The 25,306-nt window shown below is 37.6% G+C and overlaps 2 protein-coding genes across 2 annotated transcripts in view; both read right to left on the bottom strand.

Moving 5' to 3' along the window:
* Positions 1-59: 59 nt before the first annotated feature.
* MAPK1IP1L (mitogen-activated protein kinase 1 interacting protein 1 like) lies at positions 60-15,674 on the bottom strand. The gene is made up of 4 exons (XM_079767907.1): positions 15,475-15,674; positions 7,616-7,637; positions 6,271-6,963; positions 60-4,884 (listed from the first exon to the last, which is right to left on the bottom strand). Exons 2-4 carry the CDS (start codon positions 7,631-7,633, stop codon positions 4,873-4,875), a joined length of 723 nt encoding a protein of 240 aa, XP_079624033.1. The 5' UTR covers positions 7,634-7,637; positions 15,475-15,674; the 3' UTR covers positions 60-4,872.
* Positions 15,675-18,090: 2,416 nt separating this feature from the next.
* SOCS4 (suppressor of cytokine signaling 4) overlaps positions 18,091-25,306 on the bottom strand; it is a 29,759-nt gene continuing 22,543 nt past the window's right edge. Inside the window, exon 2 of the mRNA XM_079767884.1 lies at positions 18,091-24,163. Within this exon, the coding sequence (XP_079624010.1) occupies positions 22,746-24,071 (1,326 nt within the window). The 5' untranslated portion in view covers positions 24,072-24,163 and the 3' untranslated portion in view covers positions 18,091-22,745. The remainder of the gene's footprint in view (positions 24,164-25,306) is intronic.

Genomic DNA, 25,306 nt, shown 5'->3' with positions numbered 1-25,306 from the left:
AGGCTCTGGACTTGTTCGGGGAAGCCCAGAATTGGGCCTAAGAATAAAATACATGGAAAAACTGTGAAGCCATGAAAATACATTTTTTAAAAGTTTTCAGGTATAATACACAAAAGCAAAAAAGTTTATCTTTAAAAATATCAAGTATCACATCCATTGTCTAGTCCTAATTATAATTACTTCTTAAAGCAACATTTGTCTTTGTTTACAAATACAGCAGCAGGTGATAAAACCTAACGTCTCAAACACATTGCTTACAGTTCATAATACAAATGTATATGTCTCAAATCACATTCTAGGCAGTTTAACTTAAAATGCATAGACAATTACATACATTAAATTTGTCATTATTAAGTCAATGAAAAAAAGAACAATATCAAGAAAAAAATTACAGAAAACCTTTAGAGAGCACGAAGAAACCAAGTTTACTTAATGGCAACAAATCAGTATCTGCTAATCAATGGTAGGCAGTGAAAGTGCCTTCATCCAAGGGAAAGTGAGGAGGAAAAACATCCCATTACTTTGCATGCTTGAAAAGTTATACTGACAAAAACCATCATCTTGGAAAACATTAACTTCAAAAAGAAAAAAAAAGTATAGCATACTTTGCTCTTTAAAATGCCCTAAGGCTGGTCTATAATTTCCACCAGCAGGAATACCAAAATATGTTGATGTAGGTTAAATAACGGGCATACTAATGAATTCTGTAATGCCAACCCTAGACTGGGACCCTCAAGGACAGGCATTCGCTTTCATCTCTATCTCTGCATCTGGCAAAGCACCTGGATCACAGACATTTAAGTGTCTGTTGGATGAATGCAGTTCTCAGAAAGCCAGAAGATTGCATTTCTTTAACACTGATCATTTTATTGGCAATTTTTGTTTTACTTGGTAGAATTCTGAAAATAAAGTGTCTTCATACTAAATATTGCTCTATTAGGATTATAGTCTTCCCTGAAAGCCACTCACCACTTTCTATGTATAGCGAAGTGCGTCAGCATGATTCATCTGAATTTAGCCTTCTTTTCAAAAACATTAACACTGGAAGGTCTGTGCTCAGGTTTAATTCCCAGGTTTATAGCTGTGGCACTTAAAGCCAGCACTAGATTATTCAGGGTAAGGAAGGAAGACATGGCACTAATCATTTACAAGTGTAGGCAACTGATTGATAGGCAAACTAGGCACAGTGTTTTATTGAAACTTTGAGAACTATGTTCACCTACACAAAACTTCAAAAGCTGTACATCTGAGTACAATAGGTAGCACTAATTATTTATGAGGTAAAATATGGGCACAACTGACTTCTTTCCCAGAAAATATTCTAATATTCCATTGTAGTGGTATGACAGACCAAGGCCAAAAATGCACCCCTTTTCTTCTCTGTTCTATTACTGTTATCTACTCAAAACAATAAACAGTAAAATGGACAAAGAAGGGAGGAAGCCCTTGGGTAATTAAAAATGTCTTGTTGCTTTTTGCAGCCAAGAGCCATGGACTGCGGTGATCTCACGAGGCACAAGCTCCTGCGAATATACTTTGAATACACTAAGATATGCAGACAGCATCACGGAGCTGAGCCCCCAGAGTGGGCCCAGTGGGGAGCAGCCAACTCAAATGGAAACAGAAGACAGAAGCCAGCTCTCATGGGTCCCTGATCGCAGGCGATTTTTCTGAAGAGGAGGAACTGTCTTCCCAGATGTTGAGCTTTACTGAGGCCATGACTCTGATCAGGGAGCTGGAGGAGAGGGACCATGGGAGAGCTCAAGGAGATTAAACAGCAAGGGCCAAGGGCCAGGCTGGCTTGGGCTCTCCGAGATGACCAAGCAGCCAAACTATGATTGGGAAACCTTTGTGAACAAGGCAGACCCTGTCTTGGCTCAGCAAGCCAAGCATTTCTTACCCCTGCGGCAAGAAACAGCCTCAGTGATTGCAAATATAGATTGTTGGGTTAAAAAAAAAAAGTTTTGTCTGTTTCTGCATAATCAATATATAGCTTTAAACAAAACAGGGCTGAGGAGTCAGAGCTGCAAGCAGCCATCCTCAAGCATGAAAAGGTGTCAGGCCGAGTCCAGCAAAGCCAAGCCAAGATATTAAACTTCTTTAAGGCGCCTTGATTCTTGAAAACTGAATGTGTGACTATAAAATCCAAACTTTAATTTTTCATTGTCATTTTTTAGGTTCAACATTTCAAAGTCTAACCTTCAAACTCCAGAAACACTATTCTTAAACACATCTCAGCTATCTCCATCAAATTTATTTTAAAATTCTTGCTCTTCAAGTCCAAATGCCAGCATATTCCATACTTCACATTCCCTTCAGACTAAGAAGTAGTTTTCCATAAACTCATTTTAGCCTAGCATGACTTATTTTTGAAAGCAAATTATTCCTTTGTAAAAAGAAATCTTCCTTAGATGCTTCCCACACTGAAATGTCTGATTTTCTTAACTCCACCTTGAACCTAAAAATACTTTTTGCCCAGAGTACCTTTGAGAATTGAGAACCTCTCCCTCGATTTGAGAAATGATTCTCTAAAGAATTGCAAATATAGAAGCAAATTCTGTTCCCTTTGATTTCCATTAAAAAAAATTTTTTTTTAAAATTCCGTTGAAAAGTCTTGGAAAGCAAAGGTTAAAATACAGTATTGTCTAGGGTGCAGTGTGGGTCACTAGCAAAGTTAATAAACTTATTAGGAATAGTAATTCCAAATCTTGTGTTCATGGTCTTTCAAATCCTTTAACAAAAGATTTTCACCAATAATAAACGGGCTCCTCAATTACAGACTCCCAAACTTGCTACCTCTTCTTTTAGTCAAACATCATCCTTCCTAGTATTACATTAATTATCCCATCTTAAGTCAGAGTTGTCAACTTAATCCTAGTAGAGGACAACCAAAATAAGCATAAGGAGTAATATATTTGCTGCCACCTTACTTTTCCTCATTTTATGCCTCGAGTTAGCTGACAAGAAACTGACTGGATAATTTAAGACAGGACACTCTAAGGCTACCTGCCTTGTGAATTGGAGGCTACCTTGACAACAGAGTCCCGAAGTGTTGTAAATAGCTGCCACTTGGCCTTGCAGTGAGGTGAAAGATAAAAAGACCATTTGTGCCACTATGTAAGAACTGTCTAACAACATTCACCAGTCTGAAAATATCTAAACAAATTAGTTTCAATTCTGTAAGCTTGAATCTATCTTCTACTTTAAAGGGAGGTTTAAACACTGAAATTTTCCTCCCAAAGGTGACCATCTTGCTTTCGTAAAAGGAGGTAGCTATCAAATCATTAAATTGGCAGCATTTGGCATTCTCCACATTTTAACTATAAGAAAAACAAACTACTAAATATTTCTAAGCAAAAACAAGAGTTCTAGCATAAATCTGTCTTATACAAATGAAGAAATTAACAATACATTTTAGTAACCCAATGGATATATTAAAAGTTTCAAAATGTTACTTCATGAATAACACGGTCAGTTCTATCCCAAAATTAAGAATCTGATTTAAAGATAAGGTGCCAAGAAACTACTCAGACTATTTTGGTGGTTACAAACAACACTTATTTAAGTAATACAATCACACTTCTTTAAACTCAATTGCAGAGATCTACACTTTATTATTGTCACTGTTGGAATAAAAGGATAATTTATAAGGATGGCACTTAATTCTACCTATTTACCTGTCAACAAATACAGAACTGAACTGTTAGCTGTAAGCACTTTACAAACAGATCCAGGAAACTATGCAAGAGACAATGACATAGCTTAACCAGACTCTGACAGATCGTATTTTGATCAACTTGTACAAAGAGAACAGTCATGCCTGTGTGACTAAGGTTCTTTAAACATAATTGCTACATGTGTTTATGATAGCCCCTAGAGTGTGCCAGTTTTCCGTATCAGGGAGGAATCAAAGGATGTGCTCCTAAAAAACTGAGGAAGAAGGGGCTATAAGGTAGGGAGTGGGTGGAAGAGTGATTTGTGGGAATACAAATTACTTGTCCTTATGAAGCAACTCCTAAGGTTGCCTCTATTGTGAGGTTCAAGACAAAGGAGAGAATTATTTCCTTCCTTGAGCTCTTCTCAAAGCAATATGGACACCTCAAATCTATTCCAAAGCAATACAGAGATCACCAATGCTTTAAGAGTATAATTTACATACATGCTGGCCTTCATTAAAAAGAAGTTTCCACAAATGGCAGATTTAAGAGCTGTCTGACCCATTTGGTTAAAAGTAAAACAAATCAGGTGAAATTCAAAACGAAAGCTTTTACTAAAATTTCAAGGATAAAAGTTAACACTTCCTAATAAACTCAACATCTGATAATAATTACTGCCAGTTTTAAAATGTATATTCAAAGTATAACCTCAAGAGGACTATATTTGTTTATTCTATGGATAGAGCAGCTCAAGATGTTGAGAGGCATAATTTTTTAAATTATGACATTTTTCAAAGTGTGTTCATTTAAGGAAAAAATGATTATAGAAAAATATTTGAAATAATTTGTCAATGAGGTTGCAGGTTCTAACAATAATCCACACATCATCTTAGATTTTTAAATTTGTAGTTTCATAATTTAAACAAATCCAAAATTTGTTTTAAACAAATTATATCAAAGAGCTATTCAATATACTTATTTTCACTTTCCATAAAAACTGAATAAAAATCACATTTGAATGATTTACATTTTTATCTGATTGTAGCCATCTGATATATTATACATCCAAGTACAAGAGGCAGATATCTTCTGAGAGGCGCAAGAGTTGTTCTTTCATGAATGCCCTCTAATAGTGAAACCAGCAATTTTTATATATGCATTCATGTGCATATATATGTACTTCAAAAAGCAAAGCGTCATCTCTTCATCCATTAACTTAATGGTAAGACTGCAATAGAAAAAAAAAAAAAAGTAAACTTCTAGATTTTGTAAATGGAGTTTAACTCCTGGCTATGGCTTAAACTTATTGCTTAATAAATCCAAACAGCAAACTATCCAACTTATTTTGGCATACAATTTACAAAAATAATTTTTAAAGCGAATATATAGCAAAAAGTTAAAATAATGAAAGGAAGCTTTGGAGGTACTTAACTAAGATTTTTTTCCTTTACAGTTGAGGTAGATGTTTAGTTAATCTAGTTGGAGATTGGATTTTTTTGTTAAGAGTAAATAGATTTTTTCCCCCCTCAGGGAGCATCCTGACTGTGTTTGAATACTCACTTAGCTTACTTCATGGGAGAAGTGGGCTGCTTCTCTATTTGGTCATATGCCCAAGACAGGCTCCTCAACTAAGATGTCAACAATACTCCAGCTTGGCTGACAGTAAAGTATAAAGCATTAAACATAGCTGACAATTTAGAACAGTGGTAGGACCTTGAGCTAAATGCTGCTAAGAATCTAACAAAACTTTGGCTAAAAAACACTACGGAAAGTTGCACCGAAGACCAGCAATGTTACATATTCACTGCCCTGGATGATCTAAAAATATACCTCTAGTAACCAACTGTTTCTTCGGTCTGCTTGTAACAGAATAGTTTGTGTATAAATGTTATACAAAAATAAATATAATGAGCTCTGGCCAGGTAGCTCAGTTGGTTAGAGCATCATCCCAATGTACCAAGGTTGTGGGTTTGATCCTGGTTCAGGGCACATACAGGAATCAATCAATGAATGTATAAATAAGTGGAACAATAAACTGATGTTTCTCTCTTTTTTAAAAAAAACACCTCAGTAAAAAAAAATATATGTAATAAAACTGTATACCACTGATTCATCATCTAAAAATAGCTGGACTTATTTCGAAGCTTTTGTTAACAATTACAACACTATTAAAGGTGAGTACAGCTAAAATATAGTATTGAATGTCAACTACAACCGGAAAAAAAAGATCTACCTCTGTATCAAGCCAGCCAGCCTGAGATTGCTATTATTGAACTGTGCTTTGGTGTGATACTATATTATTGAGAGATGTTTTTTAAAAGTCTAATGTAATGCATCTCTCACTTTACCTCAAAAATGCTGTTGAGGACATTATTTACTACATTACAATGCCTTTGAGGACCTTTGAAAATTTTTTCTTTTCATTTTTAATACTGGGAATGCCATAATTGTGTTTTTATCCTTTTAAATGCTTTACCTGAAATTTGAAATTTACTCTACACATACCTACCCACTTTTTTAAAGAAAGTTTAAAAAAGTGGGTAGGAGATTAGTAATCTTTTAGTTGTGCTTATGTGACTGTTAGTGCACGTTAAATAACAAATTAAACACTCACATGGGGGCCACCAGGCATTGGTGGAGCACCAGAAGGTCCTGAAGGCACTTGAAAAGGATTATTGGGTGTGGGATAGAGTCCTGGTGTGGGATATGATCCTCCAGGGGCAGGATATGGTGCTGGTGGTCCCCAGGCTCCTGGTGGAACAGTGCCCCATGGAACAGGTGGTGCTGCCCCGGGTGCTTGGGGAGGAGGTGGTGTGGGATATGGCCCTGGATATGGCATATTAGGGGTAGGATACTGCCCTCCCATTCCTGGTGCCCAAGGTCCAGAAGACATGGATCCCCATGGACCTAAAGGACCAGCTGGATCGGTGGGAGCACCATATGGTCGCGGAAGCTCTGGAAAGGGCATATTTGGTGTAGGATATGGCCCTGTGGGGCCAGGACCTGGCACAGTTGGGGCTGGATAAGGACCACCAGGAGGGGGGCATGATGGTCCAGAAGGAGGAAAGGGTCCTGGAGGTCCTGGAGGTGGTCCAGTGGGAGGCACAGAGGGATACATTCCTGTTGGTGCTGATCCGAAAGGCACAGTGGACGGTGCTGCACTCGGTGGGAGTCCAGATGGCACAGAAGGTGGAGCGCTTGGGTTATTCCAAGGGTTGGAACCTGGCCAGCTTTGAGGAGGTTGGCTAGGTTTTGTATTGCTCACAGAAGTTTTGGCAGGGGAGTGGTCAGGTAGCGCATCTGCCAACTGCAATACAAAAAAGGCATGTCTTACTGATCTTATTTAGGAATAAGTCACGCCAAACACGATTATAAGCCTCTATAACATCTTCAAAAGCAAAGCTGTTCAGTTTAAAAACAATTCATTTAATACAAAACTTGAGGGGTTATCCTGAATATCAACTTTGCAGTGCAAAATTCTCAAAGAAGCTCGTTTCCTAAATACAACTAATTAACACATTATAGATTTGAATCCCACTTTACCTCAAACAAGTTACATACTTTCTCTGAAAGTTAGCTTCCTCAAAAAATAGTTTTAGGGTTAACTTGAGGCTTAAATGAGATAATTTATGTAATGCAGTTAACACAGTGCCTGGCATTTAATTTTTAATGAACGCTGGCTATTATTAATATGAGGTTAAAAGAGAACAGAATACTTAGAAATTCTTTACTTAAGGATTCATATAGAAATACTTCAAAATATATTTTCAAGCGTTATATATAAGTAAATTAAGGCAAATAACCTATCAAAATCACATACTACCATCACCCCTGACCCACCAAAACCCAAGAATCACAGAAAGCATCTCTTTTAAATGGAAAGAATTATGGCCCACTATTAGGACTATGTTGTTTTCTTAAGAGCTAAAAACTTGTAAAGAATAAGTGCATCAACTTACCGAAAATTCATCAGACATTTTCCTAAAAACAAAAAGAGAGGAAGAAAAAGAAAGGAAGAAGGAATATTTCAAAACCAGTGCTTACTATTTCTTATATATTCTTTAAGGAACTTTCTATGCATACGTTATTTTTACTTAAATGGAATCCTATTCATTCATGTAAGGGGTTTTACTTTATATAGGAAACATTTCCGTAACAATTCATACAGCTCTATCAACTTCATCCCTTTTTACTGCCTGCACATCATATGAAAGTGATCCATAATTTAGCTGACACACTCATGTTGGTGACAGTTTAGGTTTGCTTGCTTTGTGTTTGAGACAGAGTGAACATGTCCAAATATATATATTTTTGCTCACTCGTGAGTGAGATCGATCACCAGGAAAAAGTACTTGAAGTAAAATTTCCAGTCAACAGGTAGTTATCTAAATTCCATCTCAAAAGTCTATGCCAATTTTAAAGTCCCTTGCCCATTTACACTGCCTACCTTTCCCTTCTAACTCTTCTCCACTGGATATTATTAAATTTATAAAAATTGTTTTCAATTATGGTAGACTGAAATTGGCATATTACTTTAATTTAGATTTCTTTAAGTAGAAAGTAGAGCATCTTTTAAATTTAATACTTCATTTATACTTCTTTTTCTGTAAATCTGCTTATGTCCTTGGACCACTTTTATCAATTTCTTTAATTTGAAGTAAATGAACATTTAATAAAATGCAAGAATCTTTTAAGTGTTAGGTCAACAGTGTCCAAGATACAGAACATTTCCCTAACTTGAGAAGGTTTACTCATGCTCCTTTCCAATCAACTCCCCTTCTACCCAGCAATCGCTTTCTTAGTTTTTGCTTGTTCTTAGACTTCATATCCTATCTAATAAAAAGGTAATATGCAAACTGACCGTCACTCCAACACACAAGATGGCCGCCCCCATGTGGACACAAGAAGGCTGGCAGGGGAGGGCAGTTAGGGGTGACCAGCCCAGCAGGGGAGGGCAGTTGGGGGCGACCAGGCCTGTAGGGGCGAACAGTTAGGGGTGACCAAGCTGGCAGGGGAGGGCAATTGGGGGTGACTAGGCCTGCAGGGGAGGGCAGTTGGGGCGACCAGACTGGCAGGGGAGGGCAGTTAGGGGCGACCAAGCTGGCAAGGGCAGTTGGGGGTGACCAGGCATGTAGGGGAGGACAGTTAGGGGCAACCAGGCCGGCAGGGGAGGAACGGGTCCACTGGGATTGGGCCTAAACGGGCAGTCAGACATTCCTCGAGGGGTCCCAGATTGGGGAGGGTGCAGGCTGGGCTGAGGGACACCCCACCCCTGTGCACGAATTTTGTGCACCAGGCCTCTAGTAAATAGAATAAGACAGTATGCAGTCTTTTGCCTTTGATAATTTTACTACTTAGTAGTATACTTCTTTCTTAAAAAAAAAAAAAAAAAAAAAGCTTTGTAAGATAGTAAGGAAATTAGCTAGCTCTGTCTGTCATACATGAGATAAAAAGAATTTATCCCGAGTTCCTTTTATCTGTAGATCCTTTAAATGGTATATTTAGGCACTACAAATATTTTTAATTTTGTGTAGTCAAACTTATGTATTTTCCAACTACATGTAGCTTCTGTCTTATAAAGGCCTTGCCTACTCCAAGTTTAAAAAAATGTCACCAGCCGAAACCGGTTTGGCTCAGTGGATAGAGCATCGGCCTGCGGACTCAAGGGTCCCAGGTTCGATTCCGGTCAAGGGCATGTACCTTGGTTGCGGGCACATCCCCAGTAGGGGGTGTGCAAGAGGCAGCTGATCGATGTTTCTCTCTCATCGATGTTTCTAACTCTCTATCCCTCTCTCTTCCTCTCTGTAAAAAATCAATAAAATATATATATAAAAAAATAAATAAAAAAATGTCACCAGCCCTGGCAGGTGTGGCTCAGTTGGTTGGAGCATTGTCTTGTGCACTGGAAGGTATTGGGTTCAGGCCTCAGTCAGGCACATACCTAAGTTGCAGGTTCCATCCCCGGTCAGGTGTGTATGGGAGGCAATGAACTGAGGTATCTCTCTCACATTGTTGTTTCTCTCCCCCAACTACCCCGGCAAAATATCACCTATGCTTTCTTACTGTATTTTTATAAATTTAACTTGTTTAAACGCTTTTTGTTCTTCCCAACAATAATTATGGAATAATCTATCTTTTCTCAACTTATTTGACAACCTTAACACATTCTACTGTTATTAACAACTAATTAGCCCTGGTCAGGTAGCTCAGTTGTTTAGAACATCATCCTGGTATTCCAAAGTTGTGGGTTCAATCCCTTGTCAGGGCACATATAAGAATCAACCAATGAATGCATAAATAAATGGAACAACAAATCGATGCCCCCCCCCCTTCTCTCTCTCTAAAAGCAATCAATAAAAAAAACCCTAAACCAATATTTATTGAACATCCATGGAACAGGCACCATGCTAAGTGCATAATCTCATTTAACAGCCTCAGAGCCCCACAAATGCAAATTCTTATTACCACCCCGTTTACAGCTGAAGAAAAGGAGGCTTAGCAAGTTAACGTATTTAAGGTCACAGAGCTAGTGACCAGTAAGAGAAGGGGTTCAAACCCAGGTACAGTCTGATTCCAGAACCACGCTTCTTTACCAACAGGCCATCATCATTTCCCACAGGTATTGTGGACTCTATTCTTTTCTACTTATCTGCACTATAAAATTCTCTTAATTATGGAAGCTTTAATTTTTAATACATTTTAATGTCAGTTGCCCTACTATTACTGTTCCTTTTTCCAAATTTTCCTGAATATTTTCATATTTACCTTTCCCTGGTCATTTTGTAAAAAAAAAATTCTGAAAAGTATGTTGGGTGTTCTGGTTGGAACTGCATTAAATTTACAGATTACTTCAGGGGACACTGATATATTTAAAATATCAAATCTTCTCATTCAAGAACAAGGTATGTTTTCCTAGTTTCCATTAACTGTCATTTATCATCATTCAGTAGTTTAAAAAAAATGTCTCCTAGGCATTTCTTATGAGATAAATATCTAACTGGTAAACCTTTTCTTGTGGTTATAAAACTGGCTCTTTTATTTCACTGTATTTTCTAATTGGTTGTTCATACATGGGAAAGGCTTTTTAAAATTTTAGTGTATTACTTTTGTAAGCAGCGAATTACTGAATTATTTTATTCTTCAAAGTTTCTCAGTTAATTACCTGGATTTCCAGATAGAGAATTATGGTATCTGCAAAAAAATAATTTTACCTTCTCTTTTCCATATTTATAGCTCTTTTCTCTTTTGCATCAACTAGGACTTAAAACAACAAAGAAATGTTAAATAGTTAGAGTAGGCACATAAGTTTTGTCCCCAAATCTCCTGGGACTGCTTCTAATGTTTAAGTTAATTCTCATTTTTAGTTTGAGATTAACTAAATTAATTAATTAATTTTGTTTGAAATTTAAAAGATCTTTTGGCATCTAATAAGTTGATCTTATTGTTTCCCTCTGACCCAATCAACAGTTATTTATATACATGTATACACACACACACATATATTTTGCTTAATATTGAGCCATCCTTGAATTCTTAAGAGTTTTATTAAGTATGATTTGATTATCATAAGGAATGATGAAGAAACAGAACACGAGGCCTACTAATTCACAACTGTGATAAACTTGCTTTTTGTTCAGGATATGATAAAACACACCTTGAATGTACAGCAAATATAATTATCCATTCATTCCTAAGTTAGTTTGTTTTATACTAAAAGTCACTTGCACAATAGTAAATTCTTAGGACTAACACCTGAAGAAACTTTTATCAGTGAATGACAAGTTTAAAGTCCACATAAGACTAACATGCTTTTCAAACAGGTAAGTCTTGCTGAAACAGAAAATGGTTCTGTATCAAAGTTCACATTAATTTTGGAGCAAAGAACTAACAAAGCAACCAATTCAATTTCATATGGTCTTGCTGTTCAGATTTTTAGAATTATTCTTTTCCCTCTTAGACTTTGAAAAACATATATACATAATATAAAGTTAACTAGTCATAGAATTATATCAAAATGTTATCCCATAAATAGACTCACAATTCTTTCAAAATTTTAAATCAAAATCAAATCCTGGAAGACAGAGGAAGCTCTAGAATCATATCATTCATTAAAATAATGAAGCCCTGACCAAAGGAATTAGAAGTAGGTCACTTTCTGTTCTACGTCACTGCACAGGAAAAAGTGACCTGCTCTCCATTCCTATAATGAACAGTGTTCATGTTAATTGGAAACATTCCAATTTACATTCTGGGGAATACTTTCATGATAAAAAGGTAAAAAAAAAATAAAAATCAAGCAGGACATCAGTGTCTCAATATGAGAAATGTTGCAGAAAGTTCAAAAAATTAAACTTTTCTGAACAACTATTCCAAAACATCTGGATTATGCTAATTAAGATGAGGCCAATGCGACTTTAAAATGGCAAAAAGAAAAAAAAAGGTTTATAATCAAGAAAGATTTTCATTTTTTCTTCTTCTTGGAATAATCTAAAGCTATTTCATCCAAAACTCTCACTACCATTATGGCAAGATCTCTACATCAACTGAAAAATAATCATTCTAATTTATGAGCAGCGAGAATAGTGATTTTAAAATAGAGTATGAAATGTCTTTTAACATACACTAGAAAAGTAAAACATTTTTGTAATTTCTCTGGCCTTTAGGGTAAAAAAGGTAATTCAATCACAGGAAGGTTTAAGGAAGTTGAACTCCATAAATTGCTATTGACTACCGGACAAGAAATATTTCAAAAGGCCACCAAATTGTGGTGGAGAAAAACAGTTTGGGACTACTCAATTATAAAAACTGGACATCAATCCTGGAATTTATTTATAAGAAGTTGCTTATCCTTTTTTTTTGAAGTTGATTTTAGAGAGGAAGGAAGGGGAAAGAGGGGGAGGGAGAAAAGGTGGGAAGGGGGGAGAGAAAGAGAGAGAGAGAGAGAGAGAGAGAGAGAGAGAGAGAGAGAGAGAGAGAGAGAGAGAGAAGAAACATTAATCTGTTAGCTCCAGCAGGCAAACAGACTAGATGGAACCTGCAACCTAGGCATGTGCCCTGACGGGGAACTGAACCCACCACCCTCTGCTGCATGGAAGGATGCTCCAACTAACCAAGCCACACCCACCAGGACTGGACATCAATCCTTTTAATTGAATCTTTTGACAAAGGCAAGCTTAATCTGAGTCCATGTTTTCATCTGCAAAAGTTATAATTTCCCGGCTTCACAGATAATTACAAGTAACATTTAATAATCAATAACATGTAAGATGTTTATTAAAATGTTCTTCCTATCAAGAGAAATCGGGACTTTTGGTATGATTTGTTTAGTTGGGGGGGGGATGATAGTAATGTTATATTAAATATATAAATTTTGACTTAAAATATATATGACAGTTTTTAGTATTAGCTTTTTTAGCTATCCTACATTTGGGCAACTCAAGAAATTGGGAATTTGGAAGTTTCTGATCATTTTAAACTTCTTTAAAACATAATTTAAAAAAATCATTTCCCCAACAACCTCCTGTCAGCCATATTGTCTACATTTACTCAGCTACTTCTTGGAACATAAGTGCTAGGCACTGTGTTGGGCTTTGGGGAAATGAGCAGTATTGTATGAAATAAATGCTTCAGGAGTTCCCAGTCTGGTGCTTGAACATTACTTGGGGTAAGCACAGGGCACTAAGAGAGTACTTCAAAGAGCTCGTAATGGAATTAAGGAAGGGAGGACCTGGGGAGGAACCCTGGCAAGCAGTGCCTCTGCAGTCTGAAAGAACAATGAATAGGGGGTGGTGGGATAGGCCTTAGGGAAAGGAGAGCAGTTTGTGCAAAGGCCGAGGGAGGGATGTAAAAAAGGATCTGTGGGTAGTGTTAGCAGGTCTGATGGGTTGGAATACAGAAAGGGGAGGGATATGAAAGTCTTAGCAGAGGGCCTTTAGACCAAGGTTTGACTGTCTCAGTCAGTGTCAGCTTACTTGAATGAATGAACCGGTTTCTTCAACTGTAAAGAACTGGCTAGTAATGCGAGAGACTAAATGGGACTCATAAATCAAGTGCCTATAATAGTGCTAGAAAAATACTGGGTGGCAACAGATATATTCTTTTGTCTTCCTTTGTATACAAGCATATAGCATATGGTTAAAAGAGCAAATGCTAAAAGTATGACTAACTAGATCCGTGATCGGCAAACCGCGGCTCGCGAGCCACATGCAGCTCGTTGGCCCCTTGAGTGTGGCTCTTCCACAAAATACCACGGCCAGGGCGAGTCTATTTTGAAGAAGTGGCGTTAGAAGAAGTTTAAGTTTAAAAAATTTAGCTCTCAAAAGAAATTTCAATCGTTGTGCTGTTGGTATTTGGCTCTGTTGACTAATGAGTTTGCCGACCACTGGAAACAGCTCTTCATTGGCTGGCTCTGAACAGGATGAACTCTCCAAATCTCAGAAGGAAAAGTAGACAGGAAGAGTATCCACCTTACAGATCTGCAAACACATCTCTGGGGCACTGGCTGGCATATACCAAAAACTCAACAAGTGTTATCTTTTACAATCACTACGGATCGATCCATAAACCTTTATATACAGTTCTCAACTCAGACCCCTCTGAAATGGAAAGAGATGCCTCTCAAGTTTGGCATAAAACTTATTTGGTGGTAAAACCTGACCTGAGGCTATTTATAGTTTCCATGAATTCATACCTATGGCTGCACAAATATTAATGTTGCATTAGGGGATGCTGCCTCAACACTACTGGGGGTGTTATGTCTGTGCACTTGACCGTGTTTCTAAAATCTACAGGTAAAACTAAAATATTTCTGAACTTCAAAACACACTGGGGCCTCAGGGTTTCGATTACGAGCTGGGTCTCTGTTCCTCCAGGAGAGAGGAAAAGAACGCGCCAACATCCGCGGCTCAACTCAAGTTTCTGAGACAAACTCCTTTGGAATAGGAGCGGCAGAGACGCCAGCAGCAAGAAAAAACTGTTTCTCCTGCGCAACGACCACCACTGAACAAAGAACTTGGGAAAGGTTTTTGAAGACAACTTCGCCTCTACTAAGGGTTCGTTTTCAAAAGAGGCCTTTAAAATCACCAGGTGTACGAGTATTTCTTTAGTAGTAATGCCATAAAAAAAATTTTTCCCCTGGTCTGGTGAGTATGGTTTGATGCTTCGACATTGGAGTTCTTACGTATTAAAAGCACTACTCCTGGTTTTCAAAAAGGGAAATGGTCAGCTCTTTATAATCTACCATGCATAATAATCGCTCCTAAATATAAAACATGATACAACGCTATGGTTCCTAACGGGTGTTTCATATAATGTGTTTGCTAGCAACTCCTCCAGGGAGGAAGGCCGGAACGTTGTCACGCGGCGGAGACTCTTCCACAAGGGGTCAGAGATTCCTCCAAGAATCTATGCAGGCCGAGGTCTTCCCTTTTAGGAGAAATTAAATGAATGGGGGAGTGGGGGCCAGGGGGCGCGCGGCCGGCGGCCCCGTAGGGCCACAGGAACAAAGGGAGACCGGATAACCGGAGCGAACCGGCCTCGGAGCGGGTCGCGCCGCCCGGCGAGGCGTGGGGGAAGGGCCGGCCCGCTCCCGCCCCGCCCCGCCCCGCACAGGCCAGGCCTGACGTCAAGCGCGGAGACACCCGTCGGACGCGACCTCCCGTCTCGGACGCCTCCTCCGGGGCCCCGAGGAAGATGACTGGAAAAATACGCTTAGCCCCGGAAGAGCGACTCCAGCCACCTCCGTCACCGCGCCCGCCTCCCGCTCGCGCGCGTTCCCTCGCCCCCTCCCCGACCCCTGTTAGCGCCGAAGCAGCCTCACCCGGCAGATCCGAGCCCGCAGCAAGGTCTAGGAGCAGCGATGGGCCCGAGGAAACCGAGAGCTGAGGAACCAGGCGCAGCCTGACTCACGGCAGCGGCGACCACGGCACCAGCGGCGGAAGCACCAGCACCAGCGGCGGCGGCAGCACCAACAGCGCGCGGCTCCTCCTGGCGCCGGAACAGGAAGCACCGGCGCCGCGCGCACCGCCCCTGCGGGCGCTCCTCCCTCCCCTCGGGCGGGCCCGCGCGCGCCCCCCGCAGGCCCTCGGCGGCACTGCGGCCCGGCTGCTCTCCCGCGCTCGCGGCTCTTCTCTCCCGTGAAGGGCTGGAAAGTTCCTCAGGTTTCCGGAGTTCCGAGCACTCAGAGGAAACGGCCGTGGCTAGTGACGTCTGGGCGGCCTGGCGGAAATGGCTACGTTGTTCCTGGAATGGCTCTCGGGCAGGTTCTAGATTCCCCACGCTGGGCGGTTTTTACAGCACAGGAAGCGCGCTGTGCGGCCCAGCCGGGGGGCACGAAACGGAAGAGCTAAAGGAATACGGGATTCTGCTAGTCATGATGCCATAATTACATGTTGTGCAAACTATGTACATATACTGTACATGTAAAAGTATGCTACATTCGTATAACGTTTTGCGTCCTTGTGTGAGCTGTTAAGTGGGTCAATGGATGGACATTTTACTATAAACTTTTTTATTGATTTTGGAGAGACATCAATTTGTTGTCCCACTTATTTATGCATTCATTGGTTGATTTTGATCCAACCTATAACCTTGGCATATCTGAAGGATGCTCCAATCAGTAGAACTACCTGGCCAGGGCTACTATAAACTTCTTAAATGAAGACTTATCTCCAGATTTGTGGCACTGCACACATAATTCTCATACCAATAAATGAACTATAGAGGAACTTCAAATACCTAAGCCTGGGAAGGCTGATTTTTGGATAAGGGCAGTGGTCTATGAAGAATGATACCATTAGTGTGAACGACCTAACCTGCCCTCAGAGGAGGAGTGGAACAGCAGTCTTGTGGAGCCTAAGGAAGCCGGAGGCAATAATATAAAGTCCGTGAAAAGTGTTATCTTAAAAAAAATTTTTTAATGCATGGTAGGCTCCTACAGACAACCTTTGCTTGGAAACTAAATCGCCATCTAGTTATTTTAGAATTGCACTAACTCTGCTCACTCAATCCAATCCTTCCATTTCTTTCACAGATGTCAGACCTACAATATGGTATGAAGATTTCATCTCCTCCCTTCAGTTTTATCCTTCATAGTTATCGTCCCACCCCAATAAATCTCTTACACATTTAATCACATCATGACATCTGATTTTGGAAGACCCAACTGACACACTACAAACTGAAAGGAATGTATTATAAATTAGAAAATGTGTAAGAATATAGATTTTAAAATTTTTCAGATTCTTAGTTTAATATATGATGTAAGGACATACACTGTTTTAAAAGCAAAATACAAAGCCTTTGGATTTTATATATGAAGTTTTAATTAAGAAGAAACAAAAATTTATTCAGATCAATTTATTTGAAATCACATCCAAGAAGAAATCAACTTCAGGATTTGAAATAATAATGGCAACAGTCTCCTTTTTGGATAAGGGGTGAATCATACAAGCCTGATTGACAAGGGCACTAATAGCTTTGTGAAGTTACTACTTAAACTCTGTATATTCAAATATATATCAGGTTAATACTTGGTTTATACAGAATTTGTCCAATTCTAGCAAAGTTAGCATACTGTAAGTAACCTTCCTTGAGTTTTACACTCTCTCAAGTCTGAAAGCTCAGATTTTATTATAACCACTGCAAAATAATTACAGGCATACCTTGGAGATATTGCAGGTTCAATTCCAGACTACTGCAATAAAATGGATATCGAAATGAAACAAGGGGGTTCCCAGTCATATAAAAGTTATGTTTACACTATATTATATTAAATGTACAATAGCATTAGGTCTAAAAAGTATATACCTTAATTTAAAAATACTCTATTGCTAAAAACGCTAACCATCAGCTGAGATTTGACAAAGATCACTGATCACAGATCATAACAAATAATGAAAGTTTGAAATACTGAATTACCAAGATGTGACACAGAGACACGAAATAAGCAAATACTGCTAGAAAAAAGGTGCCAATAGACTCGCTTGACACAAGGCTGTCACAAACCTTCAATTAAAAGACCCCCAAATCTGCAAAATGTAATAAAGTGAAGTACAATAAAATAAGGTATGCCTGTATCTTAACTTCCTGCAAATGTAATTAACTTTTAAAATAACTTAGGCAAACATCAATTTTACATAAACCTTATTAATTGCAAGTCTTCATCTAATTGCAGAATCTACACCATCAATTCAAAATGTATTATCTCTATTGTCATATCAAGCCAAGAAAATCTATTACAGACTAAAAGTGAATGTGAATCTGTGGGGTCCACTAAGGGGATACTTTGAAAACCTACTAACACATTAGCACTTAACAGCTATACAGACATTATTTTCAAGTAATGCTCCAAGGGTCACCTCTTAACTGAACAATTCAGAAGTCAAGTGACAAGTATTATCTACAGGATTGAGTAACCTATTGAAAATAAAAAAAAAACACAAAACAAATTCTGGCTTTATTTGAAATAATATTAATGTGCACCAAATCCCTTTCCATTGGGTTACATCCATTAGAAACCAATGCATATGAAAAAAGTTACCTCCATTTTGTGCCCAATATCTTAATTTGTTAGAAGAGTATAGACAGATGCTTGTAGTGTTGCTCATTTCTAGTAGGCCATTAAAAAAGTAAACCCTTTGCTCTAGCTGGTTTGGCTCAGTGGATAGAGCATCAGCCTGAGAACTGAAGGGTCCCTGGTTCAATTCCAATCAAGGACATATGTCCAGGTGGCGGGCTGCGTCCCCAGTAGGAGGTGGGCGATCAATGATCCCCTCATCATTGATGTTTCTCTCTCTCCCTCTCCCTTCCTCTCTGAAGTCAATAAAAAATATATTTAAAAAAGTAAACCCTTTGTGCTTTCTGTTAATTCTTTAGAAATAAAAATGATTGTAAAACTGGTTATATTAAAACCAAAATTACAGTTTTGTGTGTTTTTTTTTCCAAAGTAGAAACAATTTGCTTGACTTAAAATCTTTTATTCATTTGGGCACTAAATTACCTAACACACAGGCTATTTTAAATTTCAGCACTGTTTTCTTTGTGTTGTCTCCAGGAATCTTGTAAGTACTTTCCTATGAAATTTGGTCTACCAAAATCAATACATAGCTGACTTGACTAATTATAGCTTAAAATGACAAAATATTTTAAATGAAAACTAAGCATATTATTCATGAGTTAGGTCTCAAGGTTTTGGTTTCATAGGAAGGAAGCTCTCTATTATGTGGATCTATAAAATGATCCAAACTTCAGAGACAGGAAGCTGTTAACTTGATTTATCTTAATGGCTTTGGCTCTTGAATAAATGATAATGGTTTGTTCTTCTTATAAAAAGAAATGGAGCCCGGCCGGCGTGGCTCAGTAGTTGAGTGTACACCTATAAACCAGGAGGTCACTGTTTGATTCCTAGTAGGGGCACATGCCCAGATTGTGGGCTTGATCCTGTGTGGGGTGTGCAGGAGGCAACTGATCAATGATTCTCTCACATTGATGTTTCTCTCTCTCCCTTCCACTCTAAAATCAATAAAAATATTTTTAAAGACTTAAAAAATTGAATTTATATAATGATATGAGTCCTAATTGCCACATTTGTTCTACTTCTTAAAGGATTTCTAATTTCTAAGACATTTTGTATTATTATTTATAATAAGAAGTCAAAACTTTAACTGAAAGCCATTCTTTGACCACAATTTGCTATCAGCTGAAATTCAGGAAAGAACACAGGACTGATCACCAAATCAATAAATCTAGCCATAGGCTGACTAAAAGCTTCCTTCAATCTTCTTCCTGTTAAGTCTTCCTTTAAATTAAACCATTCCCATTATGAATTATTTAAGTGAAGTATGGGTATAGAAAGATCACACATGATTCTTCATACAAAAATACTTAAGAAACCTAAAAAAATCCATCATCATATTTTTGGTATTATAGTATGAATCAGCTTAAAGCTTAAAGGGGAGTGAGTTAATGTCCTGAAAAGCTTCGGAGAGAAATAGAAAAGTCAAGTTTATTTCCTGATTTGTGCAGGATGATTCCCAAAGTGCAGTTAAGTGTGTGGTCCAGACTAGCTATTAGAGATTAAGTAGTTCCCTTTCACTATCAAGGCTTTTCCCTGAGGTAATGCCTAAATTCTTAAGTTTAATATTTTATCTTGTTTCTTTTAGCCTCATCCTCTTTTAGCAGTAAGCCCTACATATTTCCACCAATGGTTTCTCAACTCTAGAATTTACTTTTCAAATTGTCACAATGTCTTAGAGTTATTGCTTAGGTTTGCTGTGGGAGCACAATGACCACCAAGAGGCAATAACTCTTAAGACAAAATGTATATATATTGGTATCTTCCCACATTGTCCCTCTCAAAACTTACTCATCTTACTTATATATTCCATAATTGCATTTTAAAATGAGTTTGTTTCTGAATATTATTGGATGCTCTTCCAAATATGTCCTCACAAAGTAACTGAGAAAGGGGTTTCCCTTTCTAAATTTAGACCTCTTAAATTCATTTAAAAATTAATTTATTATTACTCTTTTCATCTTCCTTTATGGTAAAGTTTTCTTCCCAAGTATTTATATTTCTACTAGAGGCCCGGTGTACAAATTCATGCACAGGTGGGGTCCCTCAGCCTGGCTGATGGGGGAACCGGCCAGGGGGAGGGACCACGGGAGGTTGGCTGTGGGAGCACACTCACCACCAAGGGGCAGCTCCTGTGTTGAGCACCTGCCCCCTGGTGGTCATGCGTATCATAGCAACCGGTCAACCAGTCATTCGGTCGCTTAGGCTTTTATATGTATAGGTTTTCCAGGTTTCTTTTTACTGTAGCAAATACCAAAGAAAAATACAAACCATTTCAGAGTAAATGAGTCTGTTTCCTGCTCTCATTTATTAGATCATCTACTTTGAGGCTATATATATGGCAGTATTTTGAAAATGTTAACAGCTATTAATACCTTGAAATTGAGAAAGCCAAAGAAAATATATCACAACTATATGAAAAGCTACTTAGATTTTGATTTTTTTTATATAAACACCAATTTTTACCATTATAAAAATCAACATAATTATGCTTCATTTTTCTTTATAAAATACCTTTTAACAGAATATTTGTTTTTGTCATTCCTTAGGTTTTTCTGTACTGATAAAAAATTATTTTTAAAGAAAAATAGTTAAAATAATTGTTTCATAGAAACAGAAAGTGTCATTATCAAATTCTGATAAAAAATTATAATCATGGGTAGAGTATTACCATACTATTAATTTTCTTTCACCAAAAATGAGTATTTAGGAAGTGTAATATCAGTAAATAAGATAAGCCTCTCAGTGAACTACAAAAGTGCCACAATAAAGATGAGGTAGTATGAAACTTTTCTTTTGTAAAAGGAAAATAGCATCTTTAGAAGAGATATTTATCCTGACATTGGTGTTGAAATCCTGAGCCTCATCTGCTAAGAGAGGCGCTATTCTCATAGCTACCCTTCACTGGAACCAAGACAATCTTGAGATCACCGAGAAAAAAAAAATGGTAGAAGATAATGGGAGCAGATTTTCTTGGTTTAATTTTGTGGTAATTACTAAAAATTTATTTTAACACTATTATTGAAAAATGCTATATTTATATTAGCAGCAGAACTGCAGGAAATAGAAATGCTACTTCAACATAAAGCAATGATATTTAAGAAACACTGTAACTTGGAAATTTGAGTAAAAATTTTTTCAACCTAGGTAGAAAGTTTCCTATTACGGCTAAACTAGCATCAAGAAATTAATTACTATATGTAAACAGCTCATCAGAAGAAACAATTGTCTAGGAAATTTATTGTTCATTGATTCTTTAAAAAGAGGGGATAGATAGGATATCACTTCATTTATCTTACATAGGGATAATGGTGTTTCTAAAAATGCTTTCCTGTTCTTGGGATAGTAATTTAAAATATTACACCTGTTGCCTAGTACTGTTCAGTATGACCTAAGCCATGTAGCTCTCAAAATGTTTTCCTTTTTTGAAGCTACAATAAAGACATGTTAATTCTGAAGATAGGAATAATTATTTGAAACTTGAAGATTAAAAATAATATTAAGCTTTCTGAATACTAAGCTCTATGTTCACTTCTTGAATCTTTATTCAAGCTCAATTTAAAATAATGAAAACTTATTTAGGGACCAATGAAAATGTGTGGCTGTTTATAAACTGTAGTATCTCCCCAAGTAACAGACTGAGTTTTTATAAATGAGCTAAGTAGAAGCAACAGTTCATATGTAAACACAGAAAAACCCCCACTATTGTTTTAGTACTTTAGTAACCTCTAGTTACTAACAATGTTATCATTATTTTTAAAGCTCCCAGTGAGAAAGGAACAATATTTATGTTTCAGGTTTTAAGAGAGACCTATTAAAGGAATAACAAATGACCATTCCACATTGTAGAAGAATACATTCACCTCCAAAAATGTTATGCTCTCATTTGATTCTTACTGATGAGATTAATCAAATTTATAATCCTGCTTTAGAGTTAATATTTAAAATACTGTAAAAACACATCAAGTTAGATTTTAAGCTATGTTGTTACCTTTAACATCCCTATTAGTAAATTACAAGTCAATTACATTAGTATGGATTGTGAATTACAACACTCAGCTTTACTGAAGAATTTGAAAACAACTCTGGAAAGGGGGATGTGGAAATCATATTTTATGTATAGGAATGCCAATGGCATAGGTTAACAAAGCATTTTACATGTAGGAAAGGATGTAGGATTATTTTTAAAGAAAATAACAAAATACAAATTATTAACAGTTTTTACAGTGTCTACCAATTTTCAAATATTTCCGGTTCTTATGCAAATTACAATTAAGAAAAGAAAAAAAAATAAGTATATACTCTACAGAATAAAAACAAAAACCACTTGGTCAAAAATACCCATTAACCCTTAGTGTGTAACCTTAAACAATTAGTGTATTATAAGAAAAATAAACAGATCTGGAAGCAAAATTTAGGGCAGAGGTTTATTTCGGACTCTTAACTGCCCTTGTAGAAAAATTCAAAGTAGTATTAAGAAAAATAAGATATTAAATTCCCATGTTCCTACCCTTTACCTAGAATTGTTGTTTTGGTGCATCAATCCTGAGTACTCTAACTTTTGATTTATAGTGATATTCCTTCAGATATAATTTCATAGAAGAAGGAATTGGAAGGGCATCAATGCCATCATAAGTTGTACAGTTACAAATAACTGTTCTGCATATATGCTGTAGGGGAAACGGGAAAGTCCGAATTAAGGGAGTGGATAAAAGTGGTTCAAAGAACATACAGGCACTTGGGTCCTTATAATGTTCTAGGAGCCCAGTAATATCAGGAGAATGGAAGACACAAGGATCATGTGCATCAAAGCTAAAGTTGTGATTCCACTGTTCAATCCTAGCATGAAGAGAACGACTATAGCGTCTGAAACTAACAGAGAATAAATAGTCTTCCTGTGCTGAGTCTCGAAGTAAAAAGGTACCCTCTGGTTTTCCTTCTAGGAGAGCTTCAGCTGCATATTTATCCATAACTCCCCAGTAACATGGATTGTTATTGATCTGAAGGAGGTCTGGTACAAGACAGTGGACATAATCAATCTGGGTGTGATACTTAGGAGTTGTTCCCAACTGAAGGATTTCTTCATCCATTTCCCATTTGGGTTTGTTTCTTTTCCGGGAACTTGTGCAAAGTGTTGTAATTTCATCATCTGAATCCAGATCGCTATCTTCTATACTATTATTTGAAACCAGGTTCATCAAAGAGCCAGCCGTAGGACCATCTCTACATGAAGCACTGCTGGTGGTTACAACACAGGGCTGAACATTGGGATGTGAGAAGCAGTTCACCTCTTCTTCCATGTTTCTCCTTTGGTTTAGCTGACCATCCCTCAATTCACTCTGAGACAAATCTGTGCTTATCAATTCATCTGGTTTGGGGTTTATAGGAGCAGTGTGTCGTTTAATAAAATGCCACCTAAAGGCTAAATCTGATCGAGGTGGGAAAGGACACTTATCTAACATGAGTTCACTGATATGAATTTTTCTTTTAGATGGAAGCCCCGAAGAGTGCCGACTACTACAATTCTTTATTGGGAAGCATTGCCCCACAGCATCTTGCAATTTCTGTTTAAGAGATCGGCCTAAAAATCTATGCCCACAAGAATGATCTAAATCCAACTCGATGGATGAACAGCTGTGCTTTCTTTCTTGGCTCTGTAAAGGAACTTCAGTTTTCTCTATAACATTTACTGTTTCAGCATCTGAAAAATTTTCACTCTTTTTTGACCAAGATAACTTCTTTCCACTCCACACATAACCATCCTTTCTGTCAGCACTTCTACTCCGACTAGTTTTGGGTCTGACATCTAAATTTTTACTATTACTTTCACTATTTTCTGCCATTTTAATAAATTATCCAAAAATTCCAGTGTTATAAATACTGCTTTTTCAATTTTTCTGGCAGGAAGTTTCTTCTGGGCACTTTCTGGATGTACCTAAGGGGAGAAAAAAAATCATTAATCATTTGTCATTCACATTATATAGTTTACATATTAAGACCCAATTATACCCAAGGTGAAAAAGCATAATTAGTACACGAAAAAGATGCCAAGCCTCCTCTATTAGCCAAAACATATGCTCAAAATGGCTATAATTTCTAGTCTTGAGGTACATCTTATGCCAATCTCTTTCCCCTTATTTTTTTATTTCACAGCAGACCAGTGAATAGGTTGTAAGAGACACTGAGAAATCTGTGAGCTGGTGTTTAAAGTCCACTACCCTATATAGTTTCTTCACTTCCCTACCTTGTTTTTATTCCTATTTATTGAAAACATGAAGTTTTAAGTTATAAAGAACTTATTAAATTATCACCACTGAATAGTACAAATGCCACATAGCATTCCCAATGCAGTTTTTTTTGGGGGGGGAGGGGGAGGAAAGTTTCCAATTTTTATTTACAAAAGACACAAATAATAGCCATCATGTTTCAGATCACTCTGAGATAACCAGTGCTATCAAGTTCCAGCACGCCCAAAAATATTTTTTTAGCTATTTTTCTCTCGGGAAATGAAGAATATCCACTGAAGTTTTTTTTTTTTTTTTTTTTTTTTTAATATATTTTATTGATTTTTTTTTTACAGAGAGGAAGGGAGAGGGATAAAGAGTTAGAAACATCGATCAGCTGCCTCCTGCACACTCCCCAGTGGGGATGTGCCCGCAACCAAGGTACATGCCCTTGACTGGAATCGAACCTGGGACCCTTCAGTCCGCAGGCTGACGCTCTATTCACTGAGCCAAACCAGTTAGGGCTCCATTGAAGTTTTGAAATGCTAAAAAAACCAAAAGGAAATAAAAAGGGAAGGGAGTTAGGAAGGAAAAGAGGGAGGGAAGAAAAGGAAGAAAAGGAAAGAGAAAAAGGAAGAAACTAAGGGAGGGAGAGAGGAAGAGAAGGAGGAAGTCTGACACCCATTATGACTTCCCAGATTCCTTGGGATTCAGAGGCCCTGGTTTTGAGAAACACTTATTTAAGTCAGAGGAGTCTAAGTATCTTCTCAGAGTAGGATAGTTATTTTCCTTTTCAAAATTGAACAGGCATATGCCCTTCTATAGAGCTTCTTAATCTATCCTTCTGATGGGGA

Source organism: Cnephaeus nilssonii (assembly GCF_951640355.1).
Source record: "Cnephaeus nilssonii genome assembly, chromosome: 4".
Lineage (NCBI taxonomy): Eukaryota > Metazoa > Chordata > Mammalia > Chiroptera > Vespertilionidae > Cnephaeus > Cnephaeus nilssonii.
Note: the sequence above shows the minus strand (reverse complement) of the source record. Positions and strands in the feature narration are given on the sequence as shown.